The sequence below is a fragment of the Lepidothrix coronata genome, unplaced genomic scaffold, assembly GCF_001604755.1.
Source record: "Lepidothrix coronata isolate B3197 unplaced genomic scaffold, Lepidothrix_coronata-1.0 Scaffold160, whole genome shotgun sequence".
In the NCBI taxonomy this organism is placed as follows: Eukaryota; Metazoa; Chordata; class Aves; order Passeriformes; family Pipridae; genus Lepidothrix; species Lepidothrix coronata.
Window position 1 is genome coordinate 2,108,073 of NW_016690340.1, and position 20,547 is coordinate 2,128,619.

Here is a 20,547-nt window from a genome sequence, read left to right on the forward strand (position 1 = left end):
CACACTGTTCCTGAGCCAGGCCAGGATCCATTGGCCCTCTTGCCCACCTGGGCACCCCTGGCTCATGTTCAGCTGCTGTCAATCAGCACTCCCAGCTCCCTTCCTGCCTGGCCCTGTCCCCCCACTCTGTCCCCAGCCTCTAGATGCTCAAGCTTGGGTTTAAACACCTCTTTCTGGGAAGAGGGAAAGAAAGGGGTCCAGCCCAGCCACAGATGGCAACCACAGCCTCAGCAGTGCTGGTCAGCCCTGAGCTCTGCCAGCTTAAACCTGGCTCCAGACTCCAGCTTTTCAGGGCAACACTTTCAATATTAAAAATGGAGTCTTACTTCCAACAGAATTTATATTGTTCCTGAGAACTATGTTTCCATTTGCAAATCTCTTTGTTGGCCAAGATCAACACATTAACCCAATTTTCCTCATGTTCCTGGTCAGACTCAGGCTCTCCATAACCCCTGCAGTGCTTGTGCTGTTCACATCCCAAAGCAAAAGGTTTGTGTCTGCCCTTCCTGTTATTTCCAGACTATCTTGACCAATTACAAAGGCTTCATACCTTAAAAAGGTTTGTTTTAAAAAAGTCTTAGGTCTAACCTAACCTGACAGGATCCCTGGAAGGATTTTGGCTTCTTTCTCAGTCCCTCTTGAACCAGAATAAATCCAAGCTGTGATCCCAGCTACAACCACCCTGCTGTAAAACCAGGCACGAGGCAGTAACGAGCAGATCCTCCAAGGAGCTTGAAGCAGAAGCTGCTTAGGCTGGGCTTGCTGAGAAGGATTAAATACTCCCCTCAGAGAGGTGCTGGGTTTGGTGCAAACCCCCTTGTTGCAGGGGTCACCACATCTGTCTCCATTTTAAACAGTTTTGGACTGCCATGGTTCAACCCTTCCTGTCCTGACCTGCTTGTGATCAGAGACACAGAGGAGATGACAAAGAAGCAACAGCACAGCAGGTTTTCAAGTGTCCAGGACCAGGTTGGACAGGGCTTGGAGCAACCTGGTCTAGAGGAAGGTGTCCCTGCCCATGGCAGGGGGTGGAACCAGATGATCTCTAAGGTCCCTTCCAACCCAAATCAGCCCGGGATTCTATGATTTTGGCATGTAAGTCTTCCCAGCCTGCAATAAAACACTAATTATAAGCAAAGGATTCACACTAGGAATAAATATTATCTAATATAAAGATAAATATAAACATTCTTTGCAGCATCAACAGAATTCCACGCCCAGCGGCCACTCTCACACTCCTCTGCAGCTCTGAGGCACATTCCAAGTGTTAACCAAGCATCTCCAATCCCCCTGTGGCTCAAGGCAGGATTTAACTGTGAGCTGGGGAGGAGCAGAGCCACGAAACACGAACCTGGAGAGGACCCACAGGTTCTGTGATGAGGGATCATTTGGCTGCAGTTCCCAAGCCTGAGTGATGTGGCCAAGCTGCTCTGCCAGAGCAGAGGCTGCAGCCACACATGAGCCTCCTGTTTGCCCTCCCTGCATCCTGTTATTTATAAAGCACTCCTGTAAGGCTGCAGCATTACTGGAAATCACAAGCTCCTTGGTGACCTGAAGCAGAGGAAGGTGATGGCCAGAGAGGGAGGAAAATGGCTGTGGCCTGGCCCAGCAGCAGCTGAGAAGAGCTGAATAATGCTGGCCAGAGAGGCTCCCTGCTCAGGGACAGCCACGGCAGGTTTAGAATTCCATGAAATAAAATACCACAATCTAATTAAAAATTGTTGGTTTGATGCTCCATTAAAGACTATTCCTGTGACTCATTTCCTTTCCAAGACTGTTTACACATACAAATGGTTCCCTGATTTTCCAGGTCCAAAGTCAGGGAAGGATGTGCAAGAGGTACCCAAAAAAGAGCAGGAGCAGCAGCCCCTTTATTTAAGAACTCCTGTGGTCAAGCCAGAGTCTTTCTTCCCAGCAAGATGTTCAGCACAGTGATGGCAAATAACTCCATCCCAGAGCTTTACACAGGCACTCATCACCACTCAATCAGGTTGATTGAGGACTCGACTTAGGCTGGAATTGATGATCTTGGAGGTCTTTTCCAACCTTAACATTCTGTGATCAGAGCACACTCCAGGGAAAAATCAAGAGCAATAAGAATTCAGTCCACAGGTTCCAGTGTTTTCCATGGGATGTGGGAGACAGGACACCTGGGGCTTCTCTGGCTGAAGGTGTGGCTAAAATACCTGGTTTGATGCAGATCTTCCTAAAGCATCACTGTAAAAGAAATTAAATATCCAAAACCCACTCAATGGATGTGAAAGGAACAGACCAGACCCTCACAAACCTCTGGTTTCTGCATCCCACTAATTCCCAGGCTCTCCAACAAAAGCCAGCTCCAGCTGGGCCATTTCCAGAACAAGCAGTTCCACCACCTACCAACTAAGGATGAACAGAACAGATCCAACACAACCCACAGCAACATCAGCACAGGGTGAGCAACAGCAGCTTCTGAGCAGCAACAGATCTGGAGGCCAGGGAGAAACCTGCACACAAACACCCCCCTGAGCATCTGCAGAGCCTCCCATCTCCACGGGAGCCCAGCAGGGCTGGGAGGTGACACTGCCACGTGTCCCTCACTGAGCTGCTGCTTCCAGGATGCACTGAAGGGTCCCCAGGCTGGTACAGAATCACAGAATCATCCAGGTTGGGAGAGACCTTCGAGATCATTGAGTCCAACCATCAGTCCAGCACTACCACAATCACCCCATAACCATGTCCCCAAGTGCCCCATGCAGACACCTTTGGAACACTTCCAGAGATGGTGACTCCACCACCTCCCTGGGCAACTTCTTCTAAAACCTGACCACTCTTTCCACAAAAAATCTTTACTAATACCTGATCTGAACCTCCCCTGGTGCAACTTGAGCCTATATCCCCATGTCCTTTCACTTGAGACATGGCAGAAGAGCCCGAGCCCCCCCCCGGCTCCCCCCTCCTGTCAGGGAGTTGAAGAGCCAGAAAGTCCCCCCTGAGCCTCCTTTTCTCCAGGCTGAGCCCCCCCAGCTCCCTCAGCTGCTCCTGCTGCTCCAGCCCCTTCCCCAGCTCCGTTCCCTTCCCTGGACACGCTCCAGCCCCTCCATGTCTATTTTGTCATGAGGGGCCCAGAACTGGGCACAGCCCTCGAGGTGCCTCAGCGGTGCCAGCACAGGGACGGGCACTGCCCTGGGCCCGCTGGGCACATTATTCTTGATATGGGTGAAGATGCCACTGGCCTTCTTGGCCACCTGAGCACACCTGGGCTCATGTCACCAGTTGACCAGCAACTCCGGGGCCTTTTTCAGCTTTCCAGCCTGAAGCATTCCATGGGGTTGTTGTGACCCAAGGGCGGGACCCGGCACTTGGCCTTGTTGGAACCTCAGCCCATTGGCCTCAGCCCATGGATCCAGCCTGTCCAGATCCCTCTGCAGAGCCTTCCTGCCATCCCACCCTGCTGGATGTCATCTGTGGACCTGCTGAGGGTGCACTTGATCCACTTGTCCAGATCTCATCAATGAAGATGATGAACAGGGCCAGCCCCATTCCTGAGCCCTGAGGAACCCCACTGGTGACCGGTGGATTTAGCTCCATTCCCCTCTCTGGGCCCAGCCACCAGCCAGCTTTTCACCCAGTGACCAGTTCCCTTGTCCAGGCCATGAGCAGCCAGTTTCTCCAGGAGATGCTGTGGGAGATGGTGCCAAAGATTTTAAGTCTAGATAGACACATCCACAGCCTTTCCCTCATCTACTGAGCAGTCACTTTGTCACAGAAGGAGATCAGATTGGCCAAGCAGGACCTGCCTTTCACAATCCCATGTTGGTTGGGATCTGGAGCTGCTGGGGGGTCTGGGGAGCCCTGGAGATGATGATGGGAGGACCAGGCCACCGTGCTGGCAGTGCCTGGCTCCCAGCTGCCAAACTGCTCTGAGCTCTGCTCAGTGCTCCCAGAGGGACAGTGTGCAAGCAGGAAAGGGAAAGCATTTTGGGAATGATTACAGAGAAAAGTTGAAAGGTATCTGAAGTACAGAGCAGGCTGAAAAACAGCATGTGTGTAAGGAAGGCACTTACACACAGAAACAGTCAGGACCGACCCTAAAAGTGTGGTGAGAACTATCCAGACCTGCCCCCCATCCATGAAAAGTAACAGAGTAAAGGTCACCCTTACACCAACACAATTATCCTCCCAAAGCAGAGTAACAACCACTGCACAAAGTAACTCAGGGCTCTAATCCAGATGTTTAACACAAAACACTCTTCCAGAAGAGCCAATCCACGTGCAGGCACAGCCCCCAAGCACTGCTGGCACCGGGGCTGCTTTGCCAGAGAGGAGGAAAAGAAGAAATCACGTTTACAGGTTTTTGTTCATAAAGAATCACAGGAAGGACGTCAGTGCAGCTGGACTGAGGAGAAGAGGACTTTGACTTGGTGAATGAGCAAATAGAGTTGGTGAGTGACAAAATAACGTGTGAGAGTGATGGAGTCAAGGAGGAATGCACCTGGGCAAGACATAAATCAGCCCAGCTATTAGTATGCAGCTCATTTAGATAATGAAGACAGTGCCTACCACTGACAGAGTGTCAGCAGCTCCTGGCAAGGGTGGGGGGCAGAGCCAGGCTGTGGTATCTGCACCCCCTCAGCTCCATGTGCTCCACAGTGCACTGCCTGTGCTCATCACACCCCTGGGCTGCCTGTTCACTGCCTCTTCCTCCTGGGTGCTGCCATTCCAGCAGGATTTGCTAAAGTCAGGGCCTTTTTTCTTTGGGAGCAGTTCACTCACAGGCTCTGGCTTGTCTCAGGGCACTGAACCAGGGCACTGGGACCTTTGGTGCTTGTGGAAAGCCCTGCATGAAGTCAGACTGAGACGCTCCCCACAAACAGCAGGTTTTGGCTTTATCTCTAAAAAAACATTTTAGCATCTGGCAGCTCCTAACATGGAAGAAATACTTGGCCCTTTCACTGCAGATTTATCTTTTCCTTTATTTTTTCTTCTAAATACTGCAATAATCTTCCTCAATACCCCACCCCAATACCAAAAAGCATCAATAACCAGTTCTTAAAACCCCCAGCACTTACTTCCATGACGGGCACAAGCCCAGCCTTACTGAGAAGGTCTTAACTCACTGTGGTATTGCAATGAAGAAAACACTTCCCAAAATATTTAATAAAGTACATTTACCACTTTAAAGCCTAAAACTGTAGGGTCTGATGGCAGGTTTTTCAGTTGACGTAAATCTGAACATTTTTGGTTTTAATTACTTTATTGAATCAGGGTTGAAACATTTGCTTCAGTGTTTTGCTGAATCAGACTAAAGCCAGAGCTGTGACACTGGAAAACCTCTGGAGAAGGCAGGATTGAAACATAAAAAGATCCCACATAAAAAAATAGTTCCAAACTGCCCTGGACATCCACAGTGACACCTGAGTTGAGCATATTTGCAGCACAATCCAAGTGTGTTTTTCCCCCATCACTTGTGTTTCTGAGGGGTCGGAGCTGAGCACAGATTTTAAAGATGGAGAGGGATGGGAAAAGTTTCACCCTATGAGGAAAAGGACAAAGGGAGCAGGAAGTGGAGTCAGAACCCTCTGAGTGAGGGCAGGCAGCTTGGCTTGATACCAGTTTGATTTGTGTGAAAACCTCTCCTTACAGAGGAGAGAACCATCCTGGCCCTCGGGAAGGGATGGGCTTGGGAAGGGATGGGTTTGGGAAGGGATAGGATTGGGAAGGATGAGTTTGGGAAGGGATGGCTTTGGGAAAGGATGGCTTTGCTGAGCCAGTGGAAGCTGAACAACTCACTCGCACACGAAGGTTCCCAGCGGAATGTCCTGCATCGTTCGCACTCCCCAGCCCATCTTTTGTGTCCGATACAGCTGCAATCGAGTCCTGGAAGAGAGGAAATGAAGCCACACTGAGGCAGTACCACAGAGACAGACTGAATTTTCATCCAGATGAGTGAAAAACCAGCACCCTTCACCACCACACACTCACAGAGGGTTTTAATATTCACCCTCCGCTGGCATCGTGTGGATGCTCCACTCCCACCGCTGCTCCGAGCTGTGGGAAGATGCTGGGATGGGGCCAGCCAGTCCCTTGTCCCTTCCCAGGTGCACACTGGGGAAGAGGGGACAGGGCTGGATGCTCTGTGTGGTTACACCTTGATGATTTACACGTAGGAAATCAGAATCCCACCAACAGCATTTCTTTCCACCTCCCCCAGGGAAGGGGGAAGGGGACTTCAGGCAGCGGAGCTGTGCAGGGAGAGGTGCCGAGGGGGAAGGCAGGGGGAGCTTACAGGGAGTTCAGAACACCTTGTGCTCTGACCCCTCTGCCCTCTGCTGAGGCCAGTGCATTTAGCCATTCCATCATATCCAGCTGCCCTGGCTGAAAGACAAGGAAGAAACGCTGCAACTTGAAACTTCTTGGTGTAATAGCTGCTCTGTGGAATTTTACTGATGGAGTTTATAGGCAGAGAAACAATCCTGTAAGTCATTCTGCCTCGTGCTCAGCCAGAACTTGAGTTAAGTGCAGGATGAACGGTCTCCAGGGCTGGGGAAGGTTTGCTCTGTCCCTGAGGGAACAGAACCTGCTCTCAGCAACGCTGTTATCGGAATAAAGTGAAATCTGATGCTCACCTTAAGTTCACTCTGTTGCTTTTTCCAGCACTTCTCTTCCCCCCACCCATTCCCTCCTGCACTGTCAGCTCAACCCAAGGGCTGAATTTTCTCCTATTTGCCCAGAGCTCCTGGAGCCTTCACCAGGGCAAACCATCACAGAATATCACAGATATGCCGCGTTGGAAGGGACCCACAAGGATCATCGTGTCCAACCCTCAGCCCTGCACAGGACCACCCCCAAGGGTCACACCCTGTGCCCCAGAGGATCATCCAAACCCTCCTGGAGCTCTGGCAGCCTTGGGGCTGTACCCACTGCCCTGGGGAGCCTGGTCAGTGCTCAACCACCCTCTGGGGGAAGAACCTTTCCCTGAGATCCAACCTGACCCTGACCTGACACAACTCCAGACCATTCCCTGGGTGCTGTCCCTGGTTCCCCCAGAGCAGAGCTCAGAGCCTGCCCCTCCTCTGCCCCTCCCCAGGAAGCTGGAACTGCCATGAGCTCTGCCTTCAGTCTCCTCTCCTCCAGCTGAACACCCCAAGTGCCCTCAGTGTCCTCCCCCGGCTTCAAATCAAGGCCCTTCCCCATCCTCGTTGCCTCCTTTGGACACTCTCTAATGGCTTCAGATCTTCCTTATACTGTGGTCTCCCAAACTGCCCCAACATTCCAGGTGAGGCTGCCCCAGGTTGGAGCAGAGCAGGACAATCGCCTCCCTCACCCAGCCAGTGATGCTCCTCAGGGGAGTGACTGCTCCCAGAGGAACTCAGTATAACACTGGGTTTGGGGTTTGGGGAAGCTGCCCCATGTTTTGCCTCGTCCCTCAGAGCAGAGCAGAGCCCAGCTCAGGTTGAGGCTCTGCTGTGGGGCAGCAGCAGGACCATGGCTCTGATCCCAGCCTGCCAGCTGAGCTGGGCCGGGCTGCCAGCTGGATACGTGTGCGCTGCCGAGCGGAGATGATTTGGAGCACATCTGATCAAGGCAGCACTGAAAGTGGAGCAGCAGCACCCCTGTGGCAGCTGCAGCCCCACGGCAGGAGCCTTCCCTGCTGCCTCCCCAGGGACTGTGAGCAGGCTCTGCCCAGCTCCTGACCCAGCCTCCCGGCAGAGCTGCTCTGCCCGACTCACGGTTGGGTTTGCAACCCTTCCCAACTTTCAGAAAAACCCCTCAGCAAGGCAAGAAAAAAATGCAAAAGCAACAGCTCTAGCTGTGCAGCTCCTAAATAAACACCCACAGAGGCACTGGAGCTCAGGAGCTTGGCAGGGAAAACCAGAGAGAGGCAAAGTTCTGTGGAAACACATCGAGCTTTTCCCTCACTTATTTTTAACATCGCAAAATGTCATTGAAACTACAAAGCTTGCAAAAAGAGTGCTGTCAGCACTACAAGAAAATTGCAAAAGTCTTTTTTTTTTTTTTCTTTCAGTGGGATTCCTTTGAACTTAGTGCAGTGGCAAACTCCTCCATAGCAGAGGTCCAAACCAAAACAGGCACCAAAATCCCAGTGGTCTAACCTGCAGCACCAAGGCCAACGGGTATTCAGGTATCCAAGTCAGGGGCAGTCATGCCAATAACTTGGGAATTTTAAGCAGCCAAGTTCAGGCACACTGGCCTGTATTTCTAATCTAGAATGCTGACTTACAAGATCCTCTAAATTAAGGGCTCTGCAGTTCTGTTGCTCTCATGTTCCTCTCAGCTCTCCACCTGAGCCATCACACCTGGGCTGTTCATGCAAACCCACAAGCCAATTCCATGTTTTATGGTCAGGCTGATGAAAGAATGCCACAGTTCCCACCTGATGGTGACACTGGCATGGTGCAAACATTAATTGAGATATTAATTGAGCTCAGCAAGCCACTGCTGCTTCATTCCCACTGTCAGCACACGGGAACACCACTGTGTGCTGGTCCCTGCCTCAACTTCGGCCTCACCTCAGCAAGTGCTGGCTTTGGGGGTTTATGGGTGAGCTGAGACTAGACAGCCAGAAAGCTCATGAGTTTGGTGTTGGGCCTGCCGAGATAAGCTGGGTTTGGATCCTCCTTCTCACCTGAGCCCGTTCTGCACCACCCTGTTCCTGCAGGTTCTCCAGCAGGAGCACGCGTGGTTACACTCGAAGATCAGGGGGGGCTCAGCCATGTTGAACTCGGGCAGGAGTCGGCCATCCTGAGGGAGAGAGGAGCCAAGACTGGGTTAGTTAATCCTGGGACCCCTCCAAACCAGAAAAACAAGAGCAGAAATACCCTGAGTATAAAAACAGGCCAGAGAACCCCCAGGTAGGGTCACGTCCCCAAAACCACCACCAGACCTGAGCTTCTGCAGTGGTTTTGCTCTTCCCTGTCACCCACAGGGTGACAAACAGCAAGAGACTGTCTAGATTTTTGCTGCCTGGTATCACCCTGTGCACCACCCAAAAAATATCTCACAGTGCTGTGCAGAAAACTGGTGTGCACATCATCATTATTATCACTTTGCAGTGCTGGAGGGGAGAAGTGGATGCTTAGTCTGTCTCTGGAATAAAGCCTAAAATTCCAGAGTCCAAGGCCAGTACACCCAAGTTCCGTGAACCACATTATCTTCCCAAACAACACCCCTCAAAAAAGTTACAATTCAATTCTTTACCAACAGACAGCATTAAGGAAGCGATAGATGCGATTTATCATTTTTAACAAATTTGGCTTTTAAGCCTTGAAAGATGTAATCACCTCTTAACATGTAGATAAAATGGCTACAAAGCAAAGAACCAACATTCCCCCCCCCGGAAGAAACCTGCAGAGATTCACAGAATTTCTGATCTGAGCAGCACCTGCCCAAATATGAACCTCAAAACCTCCCAGGAGGGTTGAACACATTTACCCAAACCAAACCTGGCTTCTGGCAATGTGGCAGTGAAAACATCTTTACTTTGCCTTTATCCAGAAGGATCACAAGAAGTAAAAGCAGGCCAAAAAAAAAAAGCATTTCTCTCTACTCCCCTCCCCTTGTTTACATATTCCAGCACTCCCCATGTTGCTCTGAAATGGAAGCTGATTTCATGCCTGGATTATTAAATGCTCCCCATCACATGGGTGTAATTAATGGCTCAGTTGGCATGAGAGTAACACAAATAAATAACACAGCAAAAGCTGCCCTGAGCACACATTTTGTGTTATCACATAGGTCTCAGAGCTGAGACTACACTTTAAGCATTTTAAGTCAAGAAGAAATAGAATCCCAGAACGGTTTGGTTGGGAAAGGACCTTAAAGCTCATCTCATTCCAACCCCTGGCCGTGGGCAGGGACACCTTCCACTAGTCCCATCCAACCTGGCCTTGAGTTGTGCAAGGAGGTGTTACAAAGGCACCATTATAAACCCAGAATTGGGCCAAGCTCAGCTCTCAGCCCCAAGTTTGAGCCAGGAGGAGGGGCTGTGCTCACCTTGTCATACCAGCAGCGCATGCTGAGCTGGCCACACATGCAGTTACTGGAGGAGCAGTCGTCTATGCAGACACAATACTGCAAGAGAAGCAAAGGGTTAACTCCACACCACTCCCACAGCTGAAACAGCAGCTTCTGTCACTGGGTCAGGGAGGAAACCACAAGTCATGGCCTTCTCCTCAGCCAGAAAGACAAGCAGCTTCATCATCCAGAGGCATTTTGACTCCATTATTTATTCTGTGAGCAGTGAGCACCAAAGGACTCCGGGTACAGGGAAGGATCTCATCCTGAGCCAGCTCCATGGCTCAGGAGAGGATGTCCCCCTGTCACCAACTCTCCTCCATGCCCTATGAGCTGTTCTCCACACTTGAGGACAAGGAGAGCTCCGAGGAGGGACCAGAGCTGGGAGATGATGCACCACAACATGCTGTCTCAGTCCTCCCCTGCTGCTTCCCGCTTCCCACACGGGCTCTCCAGCTGGCTGCTTCCCCAGCACTCCCCAAGCCAACACAGTCCCACCACCAGCTGCTGCACAACAGGGATTGGGCTTGGGAAGTTCACTTCAGCCACCTCAGGGCTGTGCCCAGAGAGGGATCACCCTCATCCCACCTCTGCTTCCACCACCCAGCCCTTCCAGGACTTCAGTGTCACAGCAAAGGCCTTGGCCTGGATGCTGCAGGCAGTGGGCAGGCAGCATGAGGGACTCTCCCAACAAATCCCTGACTCTCCAGACTCAGAACACAGGACAAGGATAAACGGGAGCCACATCAGCCAACAGCAGATGGCCAGTGCAACAGCACACAGCTGAACACAGAGCTTGGCTTAAGCCTCCAAACTGAAGAAAATCAGAATCCCATCTCCTAAATCAAGAGCTGGAGGTGAGGAATACAGGCTTAGCTGGAATTTGATGGCAGTATCAGGACTAGACACTCCCATTTTAAGTTCCAAACCCACTCGGAGGAGCTGTACCTCTGAATGCACACACCAGAGCAGGGGGACACACAATCCCTCACCTGTAAATGAGTGATGTTCCTGTCAATGTCCATCGGGGAGGTGACACAGTTCTGGGAAACGTATTTGTAGTTGCTGGGACAGGGCTCGCTGTCCACGGAATTGACACAGGGAATCGGGATGCGCTCGTAACCCCGGGCAATGTCCCTGCCAGGGGGAGAGAGAGTTGTCACCCAAGGAAAGCCCTCCCGAACAAGGGGCCATTCAAATGCCATCCTGGGGCAGAATTACTGATTTTGATCACTGAGCACTCCAAGCCTAAAAGCAACCCAGACCAGAACGGGGTTCATGTTTTCCCACAGCCTTACAGACTGCTCGTTGTGCTTGTGAAAATTTCCACTCAGAGGATGAATTTACAAACTATGGTCTGAATCAGCACGTGCTTAGTTCTTGCTGAGCTCAAACTGACCTTCACACCAGTTCAAAAAGCTAATCCTGCACTTGCAGTCCTTTCTTAAACCAGAGCCCCGGCCTGTCCCCATGCAAGGGCTCAATTTCATGACCCAAAATCAAAGCCAGCCCTATTCTCACCTGCTCACCACCTTCTCTATCTGGGTAGGCTTCTCAGTGGATGATTCTTTGAGAGTCTTGTTCATCTGTAGGGCCACCCAGACCTGAGAGTTAAGGCTGGAGCACTGGAGCGGAGTCTCACCCTCCTTGTTCTTTAAAGTGACATCCGAGCCACGGGAGAGAAAGAGACTGCAAAACAGCAAGGAAGGATCAGGATTCCCCAAGGGAAACCATGCAAGGGGAAAACAAGCTGAATCACATCCTCCAGCCAGCCCTTAGGGGACAAGGAAGAGTCTGTAGTAGTGAATAATCACCTGAGTGTTCTGTATTAAGCATGGTTCAGGGGATCCTTCTACGTGAAGGCGCTGGCAGAAGCCACAGACTGGAGCTCTGGGCACTCATGAGAGCTCTGGGCCAACCTCGCCCTGCTTCAGGCATGACAGGTACCCTGCTGGTACCAGCCTAACTTCAGCCAGGCTTGAAACTCTCTCTGGCAGGGAAAGATATGGGGTGGGAAGAGCAGGCTGGAAATGGAAGAGTCCCACAGGAAACTGGTGTTGGACTCGGCCCTTGTTTATACTCACCAGCCTCTGGGGAGTACACATGATGGCTTTATTCAGAGCAGGGATGAAGCAAAGGAAAAGCCCTGTTACCATATCATGCCAGGCTAGTTGTGGGGGAAAAAAAAGCTTTAATCAAGGGAGTCTGACACCTTCCAGCTGGGAAGCCCAGGCTGAGCACAGCCCCTCTGCCCAACACTCCAGGAACACTCCACGTTTTCCAACCAGCTCTGGCAGCCGCCGTACCTGGACCCATCTCCCTTGGGAGCAGGGGAGAAACAAGCCACCCATCCCAATCCTGGTCTGTGCTTAAACGCCAAGGGCACTTCAGAGGCTCTCCTGAGCTGGCCAGAAGGCCCCCAGGCAGGCAGGAGCAGGCAGGAGCAGGCAGGGGCAGGGAGGGCTGTACTTACACCACGCACTCGTAGCGGTTCTCTCGGGCTGCGATGTGCAGGGGCGAGTCCCCGTGGATGTTCACGGCGTGTAGGTCACACTTAGCTGCCAGCAGGATCTCTGCTATGTCCACACAGCCAGAAAAAGCAGCCCAGTGCAAACAAATGTTTTCCTCCTGGAGGGGAAAGAGCACAGAGCAGAGGCTGTTTAGTGTTTTAGAACCCCATCGCTTTGGGACGTCACCTTCCTTAGCTCTACACCTGCAGCCCTCAACATGGGCTTGCAGCCTCCATCCCCACACTGCTCCTCCTGGCTGGGAATGCCAGAGTGGACAGGGAAACCTCCATGTAGCCAAGGAGGGAGTTCTCACTCCATCTGCCTCCACACACCGAGGACGGGGAGGCTGCACACGCAGCGATCCGTCACCTTCCTCACACACACAGGCAACTCGTCTGTCTCTGAGCCACAAACCAATCTGGATCAATCCATGAGAGGTGCCAGACACGAACAAACATGCTAGAAAAGGCTGGAAGCTGAGCTTCCCCAGCCCAGACAGACAGGAAAGCCAGCGTGTCTCCCAGGGCTACAAAATTAAAGAGAAAAACAGCACGCAGGGTATGTGAAGGTGCTGGATAGAGAAGCACAAGCCACAGGGAAAGCAATCAATCTGACTCCAGGCATCTCTTAAATACTGTATGTACTCATCTCTCACTAGCAGCACTAGAAATAGCTGAACACTCATCTTTGGGAGGGAGATATTTTAAGCAATGATACTCTGTTTTCTGTTACAGTGCAATTTGCAGCACACGTCGATCCCATCCCCATGACAAGCTCTAAAGACATCGATTACAACAGTGCAATCATAGTAATGATCCCCTCACTTTTCTCCTTTTTTTTTTTTTCTTTTTAGAGCAAAAACAAAGCATATGTTTTAGTCGTTACCACTTTACTTAAGATCTTGCCTTAAATGAGGAGGTATTGGCTGTACAAAGGAGTGGGGAGAGCGTTTTCTACACGGCTCCTGCCTCCCGTTATGGTACCATCTAGAAGAAAACCCTGATCACATCACATACCAAACTACAGAAAAGAATTCATCCTGTGGGTTGCACCCACAGGCTGCTGCTCAGACAGGTTACAGACCCCTGGACTCGCTGCTCTGCCCCTGCCTAACAGCAGCATCATCCCAGTCAAAAGCATTTCTCCCAGAGAATGATGCTTTCCAGCAGAAGTGACATTGCTCCTTACTGACTGCCCATCAGGAGACACCAACTGCAGGGACAGGATGGATATGTGATACAAACAGCTGCTAAGAGCTTTATTTTCTTTCAAATAACTTGTTGACTGGGTCGATTTGATTTTCCTCATGAATGTGTGATCTTGGAGCTGGTAGCAAAAGGCTCCTGTGACAGATCAAATGAGTCAGTTTTGCTCAGAGTCAGCAGTGATGCAACAGCCCAAAAAGCCACCTCTCTCGCCTTGACTTCTGCTTTTAGGAACAGGATTGGATGTGGACCTGCCTGGGAACTCTCTCAGTGTGCTGGTTTTGGCTGGGGTAGGGTTAATTTTCTTCCCAGTGGCTGGAATGGGGCTGTGTTTGGGATCTGTGCTGAGCACAGGGGTGATACTGTGGTGATAGTTTTGTCCTTGCTGAGCAGCACCTGCACAGAGCCTCTTCTGCCCCTGGCATGGCCACGCTGGGGAGGGGGCTGGGGGGGCTGGGGGAGGCTGGGAGGAAACACAGCCAGGACAGGTGACCCAAACTGACCAAAGGGACATTCCAGACCACATGCCATCCTGCTCAGTGTATAAAATGAGGGAAGAAGAAGGAAGTGGGACATTTTGAGTGATGGTTTATCTTCTCACAATCACCTTTACACATGACAGGGTCCTGCTCTTGTGGAGATGGATGAACACCTACCTACTGTCCATGGGAAACAGGGAATGAATTCCCTGTTTTGCTTTGCTTGGGGGGGGTTTGCTCTTCCCTTTCCCTATTAAACTGTCTTTATCTCAACTCATGAGTTTTCTACCTTTTCCCCTTCCAATTCTCTCCCCAGTCCTGCTGCTGGGGGAGTGAATGAGTGGCTGTGAGGGGTTTAGTGACTGGCTGGGATTAAAATCTTAGAATCATAGAAACACAGAATGGTTTGGATTGGAAGGGACCTCAAAGCTCACCTTATTCCACCTCCCTGCCATGGGCAGGGACACCTTCCACTACCCCAGGTTGCTCCAAGTCCCGTCCAACCTGGCCTTGGACACTTCCAGGGATGGGGCAAGACATGACATTAAAGCTACCAAGGAAACTGAGCCCTTCAGACTGGGACAGCAACTCCTCAGGAACAGCTGGAGCCTTTCTGAGCCCCCTGAGACAAACGTGCCAACAGCTTCCCCTGCCAGCACCCAAGACACAAAATGAGGCATTTAGGGAGAGAAATACAAACTTATCTACTCATATCCCTTGGATTAAAACAGCACTGGGAGCAGTGGACAAGGAAATACAGTGCCTGGAAACATGTTAGAGCATGAGCTGATGGCAGGGCAGGCACTTCACTGGAACAGCTCTGTGCAGGAAGCAGGGAGGCCAGTTACCCTGCTTTAATCAAACTATCTCTCATCTACAGGCTAGAGCCTGGAGCAGCTCCTCACACCCCACTTCACACCCAAGTGTGCCTTGAAGGCACTTCTGGGGTTTCAATACCCTTAGAGACTGAAAAAAAAAAAAAAAGACAAACAGAGTATTAAGAAAAAAAAAAAAAAAAAAAGAGGAGCTGTGCTGATACAATGATTCTCCTGAGGAAACCTGGGGAGAAGGGAGACAGTATCTCCTTTGTATCTTCTCTATTTACTTGGAAATCCCTGGGAAACCAGCTGGCACAGCCTCACACTGGGCCCAGGAGCTCCCAGGCAGTCAAGCACCGAGTACACCCCACTGGAGCAGGATTTATGGAGGTGAAGAGCAAGCCAAGAGCCAGCTCCAGCACACTGAGAACACTGCACATGCTCTGCAGTGTTCCAGCACACCAGAACACTGACACATGCTCTGTCCACATCAGTGCCTTCGTGCCTGTGATGCCTTGGAAAAGCCAGGCTGGTGATATTTGCTGGCAGAGTGTCTGCCCAGTCCACCCAGAAAACACAAGTATGAGCTTATGCCCCTCAAAAACACACAGGGTGCCCCTAAACCATGCCCAGTGCTCACTGGCCTGTGACCAACGTGGAGCTGGCACGTCTGGACTCCAGGGAATCTGCCTTGGTGCAGCAGCCAAGTGGCAGCAAGGTGGACCCAGGTGGGTGAGAAGCAGCAAGGCTCAGAGCTGACTACAGCCTGAGAGTTCCACAGAGCATCCTCACAGGCTGTGACAGAAGAGCTGGAGCTAAAGGACATCTTGCCAGCTCGCAAACTTCTTCCCAGAATACGGTGGGAAATTCTCCCCCCAGACACTGTTTGCTCACTGTGTCAGGGCACCACTGCACCTCCCTGCACCGAGCCCAGGATCTGCCCCCTCGGGTGTGTTTGGTGTGTAAACAGAGCTCGTGGGTAATTTCTGGAGCAGGTTCCAGCAGATCCTTACGTTGTCACGGATGTTGATGTCCGAGCCCTTCGCCAGCAGAAGCTTCACCAGCTCGATGTGCTTGTACTCCGTGGCCCAGATCATGGGTGTCCAGCCTCCATCATCCTGGGGAGGGAGGACAGGGTGAGACACACAACAGGCACCACAGGCTCCTGCTGCCTTCCCAGGGAGCCACAGAACCCTTCCCTGTCTCGTCACACTCCTTTTGTCCACACTGCTGCAGGTCCCTCAGGGTCCCTCCCGTGAGTGGAACCAACACAGCTCAGCCAGTGGAGTTTGTTCCAGCTCAGCTTGCTGGCAATGGATCTCCAGGTGGTTCACAACCACAGAACAAGCACTCAGGGACATCCCTTCCCAGCTTTTTCCAGCTCTGCATGACAGCAGTGGTGCTCAGGACCACCAGAGAAGTTCACATACAGAGCAGAGGAGTCCAAAAGCCCCCAGCCCTCTGCCAGGAGGGGAGAGAACAGGAGCCAGAGCCAGCACTGAGCAGAGCTCAGCAGCTTCACACAAAGCTGACTGTCCAAAAGGTACAACAAACACCCAGCTCGTGTCAATGGTCTTATAAAAACTCCCTGAGAAGCCTGAGGGACCTGCCTTTCCCCCAGAATGGGGAACCCCAGTGCAGCACTGCCTGACCCCATGGAAATGCATAAACTCCATGATGGCAAGTGCCAGCCCTGACCCATCCCACAGCATGTCCATGATCCCACCACCTCCCCTCCACTAGGAAAAGCACAGTGACACCCTTGAGCAACAGGCTCCACAGCAAATTCAGGGTCAAGGAGAAACTGCAAACCAAAGCAGTTGGAAGTAAAGTTTCCATGAGGTCAGTGGAGGGGAAGAGGCCCACGGAATTGTCACCCTATAATGATTTTGAGGTGTCCCCCATCACTTGGGTGACCATTGCCCAGACAGCACAGTGCAGAGCTGAGTCTCTGGCCTGGGAAAAGCAGCTCCTGCCCCCCAGCAAGGCCTCACCTGGCAGTTGACATCCATCTTCCCGTTGGAGAGCAGGTACTGAACGACGTCGTAGTGCCCCTTCTTGGCTGCCAAGTGCAGACACGTGGAGCCCTCTGCATCCTGGACACACAACCACAGAACAAACACTCAGGGACATCCCTTCCCAGCTTTTTCCATCTCTGCATGACACCAGTGATGCTCAGGAAAACTGGGAGAACTTCACAGATGGAACAGAGGACTCCAAAAGCCCCCTGCCAGGAGGGAAGAGAGCAGGAGCCAGAGCCAGCACTCAGCAGAGCTCAGGAGCTTCACACAAACCTCAGAGGTGCAGAGGAAGAGGCTGAGAGTGCAAAGAGATGCTTTTGCAAAGCTTAGGGAAGGTACCAGCCCCAAACCCTGGCAGTGATGCTCCCCTTCCCAGACAGACCCTTTCCCACTCCCTTCCACATGCTGGAGAGCCAAAGCAAGGCAGAAATCCCTTACAGTTTTTTGCACTTTACATCAGAAAAGTAGCCTTGTCTCAACTGGAAATGCTCCACTTATTGCTGTGTTTTATCAGCTCAAGGCCTTACCCCAGCACCTGGCAGCAGGGCACAGGGGTGACCTGCACAGGGCTGGGAGGCTCTGGAGAGACCGAGTGCCCAGAGCCATCTGCCCAGACAGAAGACAAAAAACAACCCTGAAAGTTGAAAGGAAAAATGCCTTTGGGAGCTGGGAATGCAGGGTCTGGCGGAGATGGACAGGCTGTGAGTCATGACAGAGATGCTCCCACACTCACACCAAAGATCTCACTGCTTGGAGCCTGATTTTTATCAGGCCTTTATGTCCCAAGAGCTTAGCACATAACAAGGCCCAGAGAGCAGGAAATAAGGAGGAGGAAATGAAAGACTGAAAACCAAATGACTCCTTCTAGTTTATCCCCTGGAAGCAACACTGGAGGTGAGAGTTTTGGGAAGGAGCTGAGTGGACTCTGTGATGCAGGGTGGGACATCTCAGGTCAGGGATTGCACCATGTGAGCTTCTCGGGATGCAGAAGGAGCTTCTACACCCCCAGAAGTGCCTGCATAATAATGCCACAGCTTTCCCTTGGATTGGCAAGAGCCAAGTGCAGCTCCTCAGCCCCGTGGAGAGCAGGCAGATTTTAACAGTTTCTTCAGGTTTTGAGTGGGGCTTTTACTTCCTGTTTACTGGATCAACAGTTAACTGGATCACTCTGGGGTCTGAGAAGCCCCCACCCAGCCCTGCCCTGCCCTCAGCACCCCCTCCACTGCAGTGCCAGGGCTGGGTGGGCTCTGCAAACACCAGGAAAGAGCTGGATTTCTCATGGAAATGGCTGGAGCCGACTCCAAACTGCAATGTTGCTGCTCTCAAACAGATGAGTAATTTGGTGCAAGAAACTAATTAACATAATAAACTAGTCTAGACTTCAGACGTGATCTCAGGCTTCTAATTTGCTTCTGCAAGCTCAGGATTCTTTTCCTCCCCTCTACCTTTCCAATCACAAACTCCCCTCTTTTCCACAGGAGTAAATCAGGTGAGAGATGCTGGGACTGCTCTGAGACACTTGGGACAGTGGCCAGCATGAACCCACACGTGCCTGTCCTGCCCTTTTCCCTTTCCCAGCTCAGGACCAGGCTCTCAAGGATCCATTTGGGGTGGGCAGCACTTGATGCCTTGTGCAATCCTGCCAGTTCCTTCACAAAACCAGGTCGTGTCAAGAAGTTCACATGGGGAAGGTTCCCGTGCTCCAAATAGATTCTGATTTATGGGAATAAAAAAAAAAAATCCGTATATTTTCCAAGATTGCAAAGCAACCAGAGCATGCTAAAGGCAAACAGACAGCTGCATTTTATTGTATTGGTTTAAATTAAAGGGTAGAGTTTGAAGACGGGGTTCAATTTTGCCACAGCAGCGTGACTGCAAGAAACCACACATCAGTCCTTTGGAAAGGAAAGCTTCCTCTGTCTTTTTTGCTGGCTTGGTAAGCACCTAATTACCAGCCCCCTTTAAAATATCACCCCAAAATCCTCATTGTTAGACTCTATAGAGAAGGAAACTCTGAAATCAAACTCCAAATTCACTGCAATGGATTTGGGACACTAAGATTTAGTGGCCTCATATGAAATCAAATACCCCTGACATTTGGTGCCACAAACCAACAGAGCAAGTGGCAGCACTTGCCCCAGCCAGCTCATGGCCAGGACTCTGCAGTAGTAAAATGAGAGTGTGACACCCCCAGCCCTTGCCCCAAGACAAACCAGCCCATTCCCCTGTGGCCTGTGCACCTCCACCCAAAACTTCAAACCTACCCAGAAGGACATGTTGGACAGAGGGTTCTTCAGGAGAAAAAGGCAAGGAATAAACTACCTTAGGATCCACTAGTGCTCCAGCCTTGATCAGGTATTTCACAGTTTCCAGGTGGTTGTTTTCTGCTGCTTCCATCAGAGGGGTCCTCTGGTCCTCGGAGCAGGTGTCTATGTTGGCACCAGCCTGTTGGGAGGCCAAGGCAAAGGATAATTAGAGTCATTGCTGGTTAGAAGAGGAAGGATGTGGGAGTAGACATTCAGCAGCAAGATTGTTCCTGAAATTTAGCCATATTAAGCATGGGAAAAAAATTTAAAAAAAAAAAAGAAGCAACAAAAGCAGGAAAGAAGGCAGTGCAACTACACGTGCTTTGGAGAGCAGCACACACTGCCTGCCCTCTCTCCTGCTTTCCACAGCCACAGGAGCTGTAAGGAAACCAACAGCTGGTATTAAATAACTCCTGTATTAATGGATTTTGTACTCCTACTCTCTAGATATTGCTTGTGCACAGTTTGGAAAAATCAGCTTCCTCCTTTTCCCAGCAGCTTTGTTTTCCCTGGTGCATCACTTAGAGTGAAACAACCTGCTCTTCCCAATGTCACAAGCAGTAAGGAACAACTTGCTGATTGCAACAGAAGCAGGAGCTGTAAAAAATATCCTGAGCATTGGACAACTCTTCCTGTAGAAGGCAACAGTACCATTTCCACAGAGGTCTCTGAGCATATGTTCAGCTCAACATGGGGTGCCTTTAACCAAAACCTCACTCTTTCCCAAAACACTGTGTCCTGTATCTTGCCTGCTTTAACTCTTGGGCTGAGCTCAGGAACCACCAAATACTTAAACCCAAAGGATCTCAGACACACACAGCTCTTGGCAGGCCATGCACGTGTCTGTGTCTGTGTGTGTGTGAACCTCAGACCTGTTCACAGCAGCAACACCCTGACTCAGCTTCACCTGGCACAAGGAGCTGGCCCCGTTGCTTCCAGGTGCCTCCCACTGAATTCCTTTGTTTTGCCTCCTTTTACACAGCTACAGCCTTTCAAACCAGAGCAGAGAAGAGGCATTTCAAGTTTAATGAGCTGGGGCCATTCCCAGCCAAATCCTGCACTGCTGCAGGGAAGAGACAAGAAGATGAAGCCCTCTGGAAAGAACCCAACCCTACTGATAATTAAACTATTTCTAATATCTCACAAATTTTGCTCCTTTTACTCATTCTGTTGTCTTCCTGTGCAGTAGTT

At 51.1% G+C, this 20,547-nt stretch overlaps 1 protein-coding gene across 14 annotated transcripts in view; it reads right to left on the reverse strand.

Moving 5' to 3' along the window:
* The window catches only part of EHMT1 (euchromatic histone lysine methyltransferase 1), a 126,305-nt gene that overhangs the window by 4,441 nt on the left and 101,317 nt on the right, over window positions 1-20,547 (reverse strand). For 13 of the 14 annotated variants that reach the window (XM_017829202.1, XM_017829211.1, XM_017829209.1 and 10 more), the window contains 9 exons: window positions 19,373-19,495; window positions 17,024-17,125; window positions 16,043-16,147; window positions 12,491-12,645; window positions 11,539-11,706; window positions 11,010-11,154; window positions 9,997-10,074; window positions 8,630-8,745; window positions 5,773-5,859 (listed from right to left, as the gene is read on the reverse strand). In XM_017829202.1, coding sequence (XP_017684691.1) covers window positions 5,773-5,859; window positions 8,630-8,745; window positions 9,997-10,074; window positions 11,010-11,154; window positions 11,539-11,706; window positions 12,491-12,645; window positions 16,043-16,147; window positions 17,024-17,125; window positions 19,373-19,495 — 1,079 coding nt within the window. Of the gene's footprint in view, window positions 1-4,735; window positions 5,516-5,772; window positions 5,860-8,629; window positions 8,746-9,996; window positions 10,075-11,009; window positions 11,155-11,538; window positions 11,707-12,490; window positions 12,646-16,042; window positions 16,148-17,023; window positions 17,126-19,372; window positions 19,496-20,547 lie in introns of those variants that run through there. The other variant, XM_017829215.1, reaches the window with a different exon arrangement.